We start from the raw sequence: 14,554 nt of genomic DNA, 5'->3' as shown, positions 1-14,554 counted from the left end.
CTAATAAGCTTTGGTGGCTATACATTTGCTTATTCTAGGTACTTCATGTAAGTGGGCTCATACACACACACACACACACACACACACATACATATCTGTATATCTGTCCTTTTGTGTTTGACTTATTTCAGTCAGCATAATGTTTTCAGGTTCATCCATGTTGAAGCATGTATCAGAACTTCATTTCTCTTTATGGCTGAGGAATAGTCCATTGATAGTCCTGGGAGATGCATAGTGTTAAGCGTTATACTGCTAATGGAAAGATCAGTGGTTCAACCACACTCACAGGTGCCTCAGAAGATAGGTGGTCTGCTTCCAAAAGTGTACAGCCTGTGAAAACCCTGTGGAGTACAGTTCTACTCTGCACATATGGGGTCACCATGAGTTGGAATCCCCTTGACGGTAAGGAACCACAACATTCTGTTGTATGGATATGTATGTATGTATTGTTTATCTGTTCATCTGCTGAGGGCAGCTTGGGTTGTTTTCAGTACAGATGCCTTTTTGCCCCTTGTAAAAACATGGGTGGAAGGGTCAGGGGACCATAAGATGAGCTGTGAAGAATAAAAACGGCTTCCTCCATATCCATCTGACATTGTTTTTCAATTTTGTTTTGCACCCCGCAGGTCAGCGTTTTGACCACACTGGAGCGAAGGTTCAACCTGCAGAGCGCCGACGTGGGCGTGATTGCCAGCAGCTTTGAGATTGGAAACTTGGCGCTCATCCTTTTCGTGAGCTACTTTGGGGCCCGCGGACACAGGCCACGCCTCATCGGCTGTGGAGGCATTGTCATGGCGCTGGGCGCGCTGCTCTCTGCACTGCCTGAGTTCCTGACGCACCAGTACAAGTATGAGGCGGGTGAGATCCGCTGGGGCGCTGAGGGACGTGATGTGTGCGCCGCCAACGGCTCGGGTGGCGGTGAGGGCCCAGACCCGGATCTGATCTGCCGGAATCGGACTGCCACCAACATGATGTATTTGCTGCTCATTGGGGCCCAGGTGCTCCTGGGCATCGGTGCTACCCCTGTGCAGCCTCTGGGGGTCTCTTACATCGACGACCACGTGCGCAGGAAGGACTCCTCACTCTACATAGGTAGGCACTAACCCACTGTTGATTTTCATGTGTTAGTAACCAGGGTGTGTTCCCAAAAAATCATGAACTTTTGTTCTGTCAAGAGCCCTGGTTATGGGACTTGGCTGCACAACTAGGTTTTTTGTTTTGTTTTTAAATATAGATGCCTGAGTTCTACCCACAGAAATTCTGGTGTTGCTGTGGGTTCAGTGCCAGCTCACAACCCAAAAAGTTGGTGGTTGGAACCTACTCAGAATCACCTGGAAGGAAAGACCTGGTGATCTGCTTTCGAGTGGTCTCAGTTATGAAAACCCTGTGCAGAATAATTTTATTCTGACACACATGGGATGAGCATAGTCAGAACTGGCTCCATGTCAACTGGTTTGGTTCTTGTTTTGGTTTGAGCTGGGGTGGAACCTAGGCATGGAGTGTTTTAAAGCTTTTCAGGTGATTCTAGTGTGTACCAAAATTTGAGCTCTGCTTGAATGAGAAGATAATTCAGGAGGAGTTTATCCTTTAGTTATCTGCTCTCTCTGTGTGTGTATACACTCTGGACTGTTTGCTATTAACCACAAATATACACTTGGCATCTATATATTAGAAATCCCAGCTTTTAATAATCAAGACTTTCTCCTGGTTATTGTCTTAATAAAGCTTGATGGGAGAGGCCTGGGGCATTGCATTTGGTATCATTGAATGTTAATGATTTCTACTAATGTTTTTCTGTAAGGGGAGTGTGCACAGAAACTGGATATTTAAGAAGAAATAAGATATCTGTGTATTTTGTGCTGTAATAGTTACTGATATTTTATACTGGAAGGAGGAGGCCACATGTACGTTTTGGGTTAAGAGGCATCACAGTGGCGCAGCACATGACATGCTTGGTTTCTGTTTGTGGGCACAGTTGGGTGGTCATTTATAGGGTGAGGGCTGGCCTGCCCAGTGTCTGCATCCCCTGCTTACCAAATATATTCTTGCCTCCCACAAGCTGTTGAATTGCTCTGACACATCCTCAGTCACTGAGTGCTAAGCCTAAAATAAATTACTTCTACCTGGGGAAGCTGTGTGCCAGGCAGCCTGAAAGCAGTGTGCCTTGAGGTATAAAGTTAATTATAATATAGAGGTTTAGGTTAAAATAGAATTTGAAATGTGTTTGACATAAAGCTTTGTATCTGTCAAAGTTCCACCATACGCTACCCAAGCTTTATTGAGACAGGACAGTTTGGAACAGTTGAATACCTGAATCCCGATTTTTCTTTTTTGCTTTTCTGTCCCAGCTCTGGAGGAGAATGATTTTGTTGACCAGATATGTTGTAGGTGTGTATTTCCGCCCTCAGTGATCGAGGCCCTCCACAGGGAAGGCAGAGAGTATGCATGTCCTTAAACAAGGCAGTATTGTTGAGCCTGGTCGTGACCTACGTATGGGATACAAAGTGGAAGAGAAGACCGCTCAGGCTAAGGATGACTTGGCCCTCCCCCATATGGTTAACTCGTTGCCATCAAATTGATTTTGACTCTTGGTGACCTCAGGTGTGTCAAAGTATAACTGTGCTCCATAAGGTTTGCAGTGGCTGTTTTTTTTTTTTTTTTTTTTTTTTTTAAATAGATTGCCAAGCCTTTTCCCAAGGTATCTCTGGTGAACTCAAACTTCCAACCTTTTGGTTAGCAGCTAAACATGTTAACCCATTGCACTACCCAGAGACCCCATAGTGGTTAATATTTTCCGTTAGTGTGCTTAAGGATGAGTAGAGTGTGGAAAGGCTGCTAAGGGAATTATTTACATTGTCTTGCATTTAAAGTTTGAGTGAAACTAACTCCCTGTTAATCCTTTGCAGACCATGACATGACTAAAGCATGTAGCCAGAATGGTCTGAGGTCCAGCCAGAAATTAATTGATCTCTAACTTGACTGTTCCTTGATACCAGTAGAAGCATGTAGATAAATCAGAGCACAGGGAGGAAATGAGAAATGACAAGCTGAGTTCTTGTTTCTGTTGGTAGGATAAGCTAGACAAATTTTTCCCCAGAACCTCTTAAAGTTATAACAGTGCTGAATCACCTCTGAGGCGCCCTGCCTGGAGCAGCAGGCTCAGAACCCTCTTCTGAAAGGATCCTCTGATGAATTAGAGTGTTAGGATTTCCCCACATTGGTTTGGGGCCTGGTTTGAATAACACTTTAGGATAAAGAGACATTTTTGTTCTGGGCATGGAGGCATGAGAGGTGGAGGCATTGTCATTAGGACTGACCATCTGAGGCAAGGGCCTTCTCAATTTCTGATGCCTCATCTGTGGAATTTGCAGTGAGTCAATGGTAGGAAGAGGACATTTTGGCCCCATTTCTACTTGAATGCCTTTTTTTTTTAATGACAGTTCAGCAGTGAGAGTTAGGGGAAGTGTCTGTTTGGATGGTACATGGACATCTTGGCAGCTCTGGTGTCTGGCCAATTTCCCAAAGATGACAGCACATAGCCATGAATGAAGATGATCTGTCCAAGGCTCTCTGCACCATGTCTAGCTCTCAGAACTGGTTTCATGGGTCTGTATTTATCAGGAGCATCAGAGAATGAGCCTTCTGCACAGATTGGCCACTGGAAGTGGCCTTTTGAATTCTCTAGGAGCAACTTAAGAAGACCATAGTATATGTGGTCCATTAAGATATTGTCTAGGTAAACAAAAATGTTTATGATCATGATAATATTTCGTGATGATAATGTTTCAGCATATTGTTCTTCTAATCAGGTGTTAGTTCCTGAAGACACTTCACTTTGCTTCTGGAAGAATTTGGGGCAGCCTACTGCATGGAAACAATATGAATTTATGCCATCTTAACTCCCTCCATCTATGAGTGGCACAGACAGTTTGTGTTCAGCTACTAAGGTTTGTTGTTTAAATCTCCCCCACAGCACCAGGGAAGAAAGGCCTGGTGATTTGCTTCTGTAAGGATTACAGTCAAGAAAACCCTATGGAGCAGATCTACTCTGTCACACGTAGAGTCATCATGAGTTAGAATCAACTTGACGGAAACTGGTTTTAACTCCTTCCAGAGAGGAGGAAAGTCTAAAAGGATTGACATTAGAGGCTTATCCTGGTACCTCTGGACAGAAGGGATTGTGGGTGCAAATGTGTACGGAATGGGGTAGAATACCAGGTTTCCCCTTCAGGCTCCAGTTCCAACCAAGCTGGCTTAGAGAGACAGAGACAGGCTGCTCTGGTCAGCTGCCTAAAATGTGAGTATAGAATAGAAATTGCAAGGATTATAAATATTGCATGTGTGAAAACCAACTATTGTTTGCAAACCAACCCTTTCCTGTAGGTGTCAGGTGGGAAGAGGACAGTTGGCATGCAGTGCTCTGATGCAGGTCACTGGAGAGGAGACCTGCGCCTGGGATGTCTCCCTGATGGGTGTGGTCTGTGCAACGTCTATGCCCTGCAATAGACCCTACCCCAACAAGGGGTGGGGGTGTAGAGAAGAGTGAAGTTTTCTGTCTTGAGGCAGGTTGAGCTTTTCTACTGCAGTGGCTATTTGCTTTGGCTTCATGTGGCCCAGCTGGTGCCAACTCCTGGATTCTTCGATGGGCCATTCACAAGGGGCTCCTCTGGCTGGCACCATTCTGTAGCCACTCCTTTTCAGCGTGGAAGGGAGCGGAGGGACCTCATTACCAGGGGTCATACTGATGAATGGGGACTTGGATCTGCTGGCAGGCTTTCACAGTGGCATAGTGTGGAGCTGAGCCTTCCTGAGCGGACAGACAGAGGCCCGTGGGTGGCACGTGGCACATTTTCTTCCGAAAGAGCAGGGTGGCCATGGAAACCCTTTGATGTGAGGGGTGCAATTGCGGTCTAAGAATTGATCCTTTGGGAATCTAGTCATGCAACCTAACATTAGCCCAGTTTTCTTAGCCCATCTTCTTTCTCCAAGTCAGAACACACCACAAGTTGTATTTGTTCTTTCTGAATAAGTACTCTGGTCAAACCAAGTCACTGTGTGCTTTCATCAGTTGCTGTGTAACTTACTTGTTGCATTGTTTTTTGAAGAGGAGGAGGAAGAAGATGGAAGAAAATGGTAAATATATTTTAAACAACTTTACTCCTAGTTAAAAAGTATTATAAGTTCACTGTAATTTTGAAAGTGTAGAAAAAGAGTAATTACTGAAAAGTGACTCTTAACATCGTGGTGTATGTAATGCTAGTCTTTTTCTCTCCATTGGTATGTTTTTCTACAGTGATGTGTTTATAATAAACAATGTTTTGTAACTTTATCTTTCTCTTAATATCTCATAAGCTTTTTCCCATGCCATTAAATATTCTTCTACTCATGACTACTGCATACATAACATTCTCTTATGAACATTTGACATCACAGTTAATCCCCTGTGTTGTTGGACCTTCGAGTCCCTGGGTGGTGCAAATGATTAATGTAGTTGGCTGCTAACTGATATGTTGGAGGTTCAAGTCCACCCAGAGGCGGAAAAATCAGCCATTGAAAAACTTGTGGAGCATAGTTCTATTCTAATGCATATGGAGTCACCACGAGTTGGCATTGACTCCATGTAGACTACTTTTTTTTCTTAATCGTTAGACATGTGGTTATAAAAGTTTTGCTCATATAGAAACACAGACATGTGAAGTGAAATTCCAAGAGGTTAAGTAACTTGCCCTGGATTCCTTACCTGGATGGAGCTGGGCTTTGAGTCTGAGAGGGACACTTGTTCCAGGTATATCTAGGATATGCTTACAAGGCTGGGAGGGGGTTGGGATACAGAGAACTGATAGATTATCCAGGGAATCACATACAATCAGAGGCATTGCACAAGGCAGCCAGAAGCCTTAATTAAAGAAATAAAAATCTTTGGAGCCAGGACTGTGAGAAAGCAGTGGTGTGCCTCAAATCTGAGAGAAATGGAAATGGGAAATGGAAAATGAGTGTCAAAGCCAGAAAGGAGTGTTGGAAGTAAGGAGAGAAAGGAGGATACTCCTTTGCAGGTCGAGTTAAACTGATGGATGTGAAAAAGGATATGCCCTATTTCATGGTGCTTTGTGTAGAGATCAGCACAGACAGAGCAGAGGCTTCTGGAGCAGAGACAGTTGATTTATTTCATTTTCTGCTCTCCTCCTTTCCACCAGTACTATCTATTCCATGTTGAGCCATGACAGCCGTTAGGAAGTTTTTTCCTAAGTGTTTTCCTTTTGTTATGTTAGAAATCTGTTTCCTTATAACTTTCCACACATGGTTCCAAGTTCTACTCTCTGAGCTCTCCCTGAAAAATTATAATCCTTCTTCTATTCCTCAGACAGGTGACCACAAGCCTCATGTGGAGAGGAAGAGTTGCTTAAAGCTTAGCTCTTCTATGCTGAGACCATCATTACTTAATTTATGTGGTTTCCCTCTTAAAGAGAAACGCCAAAGGCTGGGTACATACCAAGGGGACCAGTTCCAAACTGAGCCAAGACTGTTGTCTCTCTGTCTATCTATCATTTTTATAAGGCGTTTCATTGTCATTTTTATTTTTTAAAGGTTCCCAAATAGTTTACTGAGGAGGTAGGGTTTTTTTTTTTTTTTTTTTAACTTTTAATTTGAAAAGTTATAGAATCACAAGATGTTGTAAAATACAAGGAAGTCCATTTACTTTCCATTCAGTTTCCTCCGATGTTAGCATCTTGCATAACTATAGTACTATAGTAAAACTGGGAGCTCTGGTGGCATACTGCCTAAGGCACTTGACTGCTAACCAGAAGGCTGGCAGTTCAAACCACCAGCCACTTCTCAGAAGGAAGATTGGGTAATCTACTTCTGTAGTGATACTGCCTCAGAAACCCAAGGAGGGGTCTCTATGAGTCAGGACTGACTCCTAGGCAATGAGTTTGGTTTTGGTTTATAGTAAAACCAGGAGCTCTGGTGGTGGTGTGCCTAAGGCATTTGACTGCTAACCAGAAGGCTGGCAGTTCAAACCACCAGCCACTTCTCAGAAGGAAGATTGGGCAATCTACTTCTGTAGTGATACTGCCTCAGAAACCCAAAGAGGGTTCGCTATGAGTTGGATCTGACTTGATGGCAGTGAGTTTGTTTTTTTTTTTTTTGTATAGTAAACCAGGGCATTGATATTGGTATAGTCCACAGGTATATTTAGATATCACCAGTTTTACATGTACTTGTGTATGAGAGTATGTGTGTGTGTGTGTGTGTGTGTGTGTAGAGTTCTCTGTAATTTTATTACACATAGAGGATATAGTTTTAAAAACGCAAATTGGGATCTTGGTGAAACCAGATCATTTTGATTCCTGAAATGTACAAACACAGACACACACAGATACACACACACATAGACATACACAGAGAGGGAGACAGACACACTCAGACAAAGAGTGAGAAAGACAGTGACACCTACACACACAGACAAAAACATAAGGAGAGACATGCATACTCAGAGAAAGAGTGAGAGACACCCAGGCAGGGAGAGAGACACACAGATATACACATGGAGGGGGGGGGAGACACAAAACAGAGAGACATACAAAGGCAGGAAGAAGACTGGCAAAATCTCCTGGGAATGGGAAGAATGGGGATTGACTAGAGGAAGGGATGTCTTGAGGAAGGCTTCTTAAGTGGGAGGAGGGTGGGGGGAGGGGAGTAATTTGCATTCTCAGGGAGATGGGACCTGCAGGCTTGGCTAAGCACACAGAGCAATTACTCCTAGACTGGTGGCACATGTATTAGACACAAATGTGTCATGTTTTCTTTGTTTATCATTCATATTGAAACCCAGTGGAGCCCTCCGTGTTCCAGTTAATGATGCAAAGAGAATTATTCTCAGATTTTATCTGCCAAGTGTTTTTTTAGCACAAAGGTCACAGTAATACCAGCCAACAACCAGAGAGAATCAAATTTCTCTTCACAGCCCTGGGAGCAAGGAGTTATTTTGCTTTTGATGAGGTTTTATTTTTATTTATTTATTTTTTAACTTGACATTGGGTAAAATGTGTTTTAATTCTCCAAAGACTGTGGGTCGGATGTGGATCAAATACACTGTGACTGCAGTTCATCTGAAAAAATAATTAAAAAGATAATCCTCACGGGAGCAAGCAGAGCTCATTATATTTTTGCAACTTCATTGATGTTGAAGTTTCCCTCATTACTTTTTCTAAAATAAATGACTGTAAAACTGGTGGATTTGTGTTGGCCGTACTCCATCTCTCTCCCCAGCTGCCCAGTCACATGCCATTGCAGTGTGTTTGTAGCAGCCATGCTAGGAAAAGTGCCTGTGGCTCTTATCTGGTATTTCCATATTTCTTGAGCTGGTAGGTGTTTCTCATTCATTTTCAGCAGCTCTTAATTCATCCCCGAGGTTCCTGGAATCACTGCTGTGATGACTGCTGGGGTGACCTTGGTCAAAAATCCCAGCACGGACTTTGGAGTCCAGTAGTCTTGAGATTCCAATTCTGTCCCCTCTGTCGACCTGACTCTAAGGTCTTGTACAGGTTTCCAACTGCCCTGAACCTGCTTCCTCATCAATGGAATGAAGTTGGTGTCTGTCTTGCAAGACTTTTCTCTTATGCATCAGATATCATGTCCATTTGTTGTTGTCATCTGGCATTGAGTCAGACCCCCAACTCTTGGTGACCCCAGGCACAGTGGAATAAAATGCTGCCCAGTCATGTACCATCCCCAAGATCAGTTGTGGATAAGGCCATGTGAAGACAGGCTTTGATGGATCAGTGTTAGAATTCTTGTCTTCCATGCAGGAGGCCTTGGTTTGATTCCTGGCCAATATATATATACAGAGCCACAACTTATCTGTCAGTGGAGGATTTTGCTATGGTGCTGAAAAGTGGCGGTGCCAGACTAAAACCGACTAGGAAGCAAAGCCTGATGATCTACTTCCAAAAATCAAGCAATAAATTCCCTACGGATCATACACACATTAAGGCTCAGTCAGCACTGTTCAGTACATCTTTATTGTCCTGTCTACCAGTGAAAACATTAGGAATAGCAATAGAACTTTCTCTTATAAATGTCAGAAGATGAATCCCTCAGGCTGGAAAGCATTCAAAATATGACAGAGGAAAAGCTGCCTCCTCAAAGTAGAGTTGACCTTAACTACATGGATGGAGTAAAGCTTTCAGGACCTTCATTTGCTGATGTGACATGACTCAAAATGAGAGGAAAGAGCTGCAAACATCCATGAAGAATCAGAACATGGAATATATGAAATATGAATCTAGGAAAATTGCAAATTGTCAGAAATGAAATGAAACACTTAAAGATACGTGAAGCATCAGTGAGCTGAGATGGACTGGTATTAGTCATTTTGAATCAGACAAATGTATGGTCTATTTTGCCAGTAATGACAAATTGAAGAAGAATGGTATCACATTCGTCATCAAAAAGAACATTTCAAGATCTATCCTGACGTATAACGCTATCAGTGATAGGATAATATCCATATACCTAAAAGGAAACCCAGTTAATCTGACTATTGTTCAAATTTACATAGAAACTGTGAATGCCAAAGATGAAGAAAATGAAGTTTTTACCAACTTCTGCAGTCTGAAATTGATCAAACAGGTAATTGAGATAAATTGGTAATTCTGGTGAATAGAATGCAAAAGATGAAGGATGAGTATTTGGAAAATAAGACCTTGGTGATAGAAACTATGATGGAGATCGCATGATAGAATTTTTCAAGACTAACAACTTACTCATTGCAAATAACTCTTGTCAACAACATAAACAGCAACTCTTTATGTAGATTTTGTCAGATGGAATACACAAGGATTAAATCAACTACATGTATGAAAAGAGATGATGGCAAAGCTCAGTATTATGTCAGAACAAGGCCAGGGGCTGACTGCAGAACAGACTATCAATTGCTTGTATGCAAATTGAAGTTGAGCCTGAAGAAAATGAAAACAAGTCCTCGAGAGCCAAAATATAACCTTGAGTATATCCCACCTGAATTCTTCAGAGACCATCTGAAGAATAGATTTCAATATTGAACCCTAATGTCTGAAACCAGACAAGTTGTGGGAGGCTGTCATACACGAAGAAAGCAGAAGGTCATTAAAAAGACAGGAACAAAAACACCAAAATAGATGTCAGAAGAGATTCTGAAACTTGCTTTTGAACACAGAGTACCTAAAGGGAGTGGAAGGAATGATGAAGGAAAAGAGCTGAACAGAAAATGTCAAAGGGAGCTCGAGAAGACAATGAAAATGACAAATTTTCATTTATAATGAAATGTGCAAAGACTTGGAGTTAGAAAACCAAAAGTGAATAACTTGCTTAGGATTTCTCAAACTCGAAGAACGGAAGAAAAAATTCAAGACTCATTGTAATGGTGAAGGAGATTATGTGGACAAAATATTGAATGACACAAGAAACATCAGAGGATGGTGGAAAGAATACACAAAGTCAGAAAGAACTGGTCTATATTTAGCCATTTTAGGAGGTAGCATATGATCAAGAACTGATGGTATTGAAGGAAGAAGCCCAAGCTGCACTAAAGGTATTGGCAGGAAAAACAAGGCTCCAGGAATTTATGATATACCAATTGAGATGTTTCAACCAATAGATGCAACACTGGAAGCACTCACTTATCTATGCCAAGAAATTTGGAAGACAGCTACCAGGCCAGCCAGCTGGAAGAGATCCACATTTGTACCCATTGCAAAGAAAGGCAATCCAATAGAAAGCAGAAATAATTGAACAACATTATTAATACCACACAAGTAAAGTTTTCCTGAAGATAATTCAAAAACATTACAAATAACTCTTGTCAACAGCATAAATAGCAGCTATTTACTAAGACCTCACCAGATGGAGCTACCAGAAATTCAAGCTGGATTTGGAAGACAGTGCTGAAGTAGGGATATCACTGTAGATTTCAATTAGATCTTGGCTGATAGCAGAGAATACCTGGAAGAAGTTTACCTGTGCTTCATTGACTAAACAAAAGCATTCGACTGTGTGGATCATTACAGTGGATAACATTGCAAAATATAAGAATTCCAGAACACTTAATTGTGTATGTACAATGAATCTGCTTTGTAAAAATTTACTCAGATCACAATAAATAGTAAAAAAAAAAAAAAAAGAAAATAAAAAAAGACTGTAGCTTTCAGGATGAATTACTGAAGAATTACACCTCAACATAAAAGAAAAATCCTCACAGCTCGATAATAATAGCATTATGATAAATGGAGAAAGTATTGAAGTTGTCAAGAATTTCATTTATATCCACAGTTAACACCCTTGAAAGCAGCAGTCAGGAAATCAAATGATGTACTGCATTGAACAAATCTGCTGCAAAAGACTTCTTTAAAATATTAAAAAGTAAAGATGTCACTTTGAGGACTAAGATCCACCTGACCTAAGCCATGTTGTTGTTGTTGTTGTTATGAGCTGTCGAGTTGGACCCAACTCATAGCGACCCCTCCTTGGGTTGCCGAGGCAGTATCCCTACAGAAGTAGATTGCCCCATCTTCCTTCCGAGGAGTGGCTGGTGGGTTTGAACCTCCAGCCTTCTGGTTAGCAGTACAGTGCCTTAGGCACTATGCTACCAGAGCTCCTGACCTAAGCCATAGTATTTCCAGGAGCATTCTGGCTGTACGTCTTCCAAGACAGATTTGTTTATTCTTCTAGCAGCCCATGGTGTATATTGATTATTCTTTACCAACACTGTAATTCAAAGGCATCAATTCTTTTGTGGTCTTCCTTATCCAGTGTTCAGCTCTTGCATGCATATGAAGCAATTGGAAATACCTAAGCCATAGTATTTCCAATTGCTTCATAGGAAGACCATAAAAGAATTTATGCCTAAGGAAGACCATAAAAGAATTGATGCCTTTGAATTACAGTGTTGGTGAAGAATAATCAATACACACCATGGGCTGCTAGAAGAATGAACAAATCTGTCTTGAAAGAAGTACAGCCAGAATGCTCCTTAGAAGCAAGGATGGTGAGAGTCTGTCTCACATGCCTTGTACATGTTATCAGGAGGAACCAGTCCCTAGAGAAGGATGTCGCTTGGTAAAGTAGACGATCAGTGAAAAAGAGGCCCTTAACAGGATAGATTGACATAGTGGCTGCAACAAAGGACTTAAACATAGCAACAATTGTGAGAATGGCTCAGGACTGGACATTGTTTCATTTTGTTGTATGTAGGGTCACTATGAGTTAGAGTCAACTTGATGGCACCTAGTAATAACAACAAAACTGAAAAAAGAAACCTCTTCAATCCTGAATTAAACCAGCAGGGCTCCTCTTTTCCTGCAGACTCCCTTCTGTGGCTCAACTGGAAGTACATAAAGTACTAGCACAGCCCCAGGCAGCAGATGAGCTGATTGTATTAATTTGGAGACACCACAGAGTGTGGCCATTGCTTTAATGTGATATATGGGTTAGCTTTCTGGTTTCCAACACTCTGCTTCTTAATTTGAAAGGATATTGGTTCAGTATTGTAAAATAATCTTAATGTTTGTAAATTTGAGAAAAATATACTAATATATAAATAATTTATAACCTAGAGACTTAAAGATAATCATAGTCAGTATTTAGGTATATTTCATTCTAGACCTTTTTCTTTGTATAGATTTTTACTTGGTTAAGGTCATACTAGAAGTAAACATGCTTTTTACCAACTACATTTCTTAACTTTTTTTCTCTGTGAGAAATGATAGATCATTTTAGATAATTACATAGTGTTTTATGAACCTAACAATGCTAACATTTGTTGGTTGGACATTTAGATGATGAATATCTTTGTAGTTTTAGCCTTGCCCATATTTGCTGAAAACTTGGAAAGCCCAGGTTAGTTCACATAGATTTATTGTGAGCTGAAAACCAGCCATTTGACCTTGCTATGGCTTTCTTCAGAAGATAAATAATCAAGACACAAGAGTATCATGAAAATGGGCTTTGAACTGAGAATGTTGGCCATTGTTGTTGTGTACCCCCTCCTTCCAAGCTTCTGTTGGGTTGTTGTCATTAGCTGCCATTGAGTTGCTCTTGACTCATGACAATCCCACACACAGTGGAACAAAATGCTATTCAGTCCTATGCCATCCCCATGATCAGCTGTAGATTGGACCATTGAGATCATAGGCTATTTTTCAGAAGTAGATCTCCAGGCCTTTCTTCCTATTCCTTCTCAGTCTGGAATCTCCTCTGAAACGTATTTTGCATCATAGCAACATGCAAGCCTCCACTGAGGGATGGTGGCTGCTCGTGAGGTACATTGGTGAGGAATTGAACCCTGGTCTTCTTTGTGAGGTGAGAATTCTACCATTGAACTGTGTGAACTTTCTAAATGCTATAGAAGCTCATCTACCAAAGGAGAATGGTAGACTGTGTGGACAGTGGGGAACTGGAGGGACCTTTCCTAATCCTTAAACATTCATTGCCCTTTTGGGAATGCCAAACTCAGTCTTGTCAGATCTTTTGATTTTTAAGAGAGACTGGGAATCCATATTTTTCCAAGTGAACTTAATTGACAATTCATTCAAATGCTCTGTGGATCAGCATGGCACAGGCCAGCTTGAATATATTGGTGCCTTGCCAGTTTGGGCTTTTTGTTTTGGACCACCAATATCAACTTATATTAATCTCCTGAGTAATAAGTAAATGGGACAAATGAGAAGCAAAGAAAAGAGGAAAGGGCAGTTGTTGCACATAGTGAGTGCCATAGCCCGCATAAACAGTGTTATCAACTGTGGTTCATAATGATACAGGCATTGGGTTTTGGGGAAAGGGATGGGGGATCTTGGCAAAAATGGGACACTATAGCAGGAATGAATGAACACCTACTGCTGATTGGGCCTCACAGGTGCTATTCTGGCTGACAATTTGGATATTGCTTCATAAGAATGGGAATCTAGGAATGGAAAAGAAACTAACCCATTTTTTTCCAAGCTACGCAGGGTTGAATGAAGAAAAATACAGTTCACAGTTCTATGAAAGGCATGTTGGAATGCAGAAACCAGTAGCATTTTTTGTGAGTTGGGCCTTATGGAAGTTTAAGAGAGCAGTTTTGCAAAGGAACTTTGCAAAGACTTTAGAACATAGCATTGAAGTGTCTTATAGAAAGGATATAGGACCCGAGAGGTCCAGGCTGACCTACAGAAGATATGTAGAAAGGTGAAGATGCATACAAGGGTGGTTTTAAACACCTTTTTACTTCATTTGACTTGTGGAAAAAGGTTTTGCTATATTGAGATATTTTCCCAAATAACATGCATATATATGTGTGTGTGTGTATGTATGTATATATGTTGTTGTTGTTGTTATGTGCCGTCGAGTCAGCCCTGACTCATAGCTACCTCTCCTTCGGTTTCCGAGGCAGTATCACTACAGAAGTAGGATTGCCCAACCTTACTTTCGAGGAGTGGCTGGTGGGTTTGAACCGCCAGCCTCCTGGTTAGCAGTCAAGTGTCTTAGGCACTATGCTACCAGAGCTGCTAAGTATGTATGTGTGTGTGTGTGTGTGTGT

The 14,554-nt window shown here is 41.4% G+C and overlaps 1 protein-coding gene across 1 annotated transcript in view; it reads left to right on the top strand.

The window, feature by feature from the left end:
* Positions 1 to 521: 521 nt before the first annotated feature.
* SLCO3A1 (solute carrier organic anion transporter family member 3A1) overlaps positions 522 to 14,554 on the top strand; it is a 383,148-nt gene continuing 369,115 nt past the window's right edge. Inside the window, exons 1-2 of the mRNA XM_007959974.2 lie at positions 522 to 533; positions 627 to 1,092. Coding sequence (XP_007958165.1) covers positions 522 to 533; positions 627 to 1,092 — 478 coding nt within the window. The remainder of the gene's footprint in view (positions 534 to 626; positions 1,093 to 14,554) is intronic.

The sequence above is a fragment of the Orycteropus afer genome, unplaced genomic scaffold (assembly GCF_000298275.1).
Source record: "Orycteropus afer afer isolate SDZICR_OR568_19922 unplaced genomic scaffold, OryAfe1.0 scaffold00019, whole genome shotgun sequence".
NCBI classification, from domain to species: Eukaryota; Metazoa; Chordata; class Mammalia; order Tubulidentata; family Orycteropodidae; genus Orycteropus; species Orycteropus afer.
This window is presented reverse-complemented; position numbering and strand designations above follow the sequence as displayed.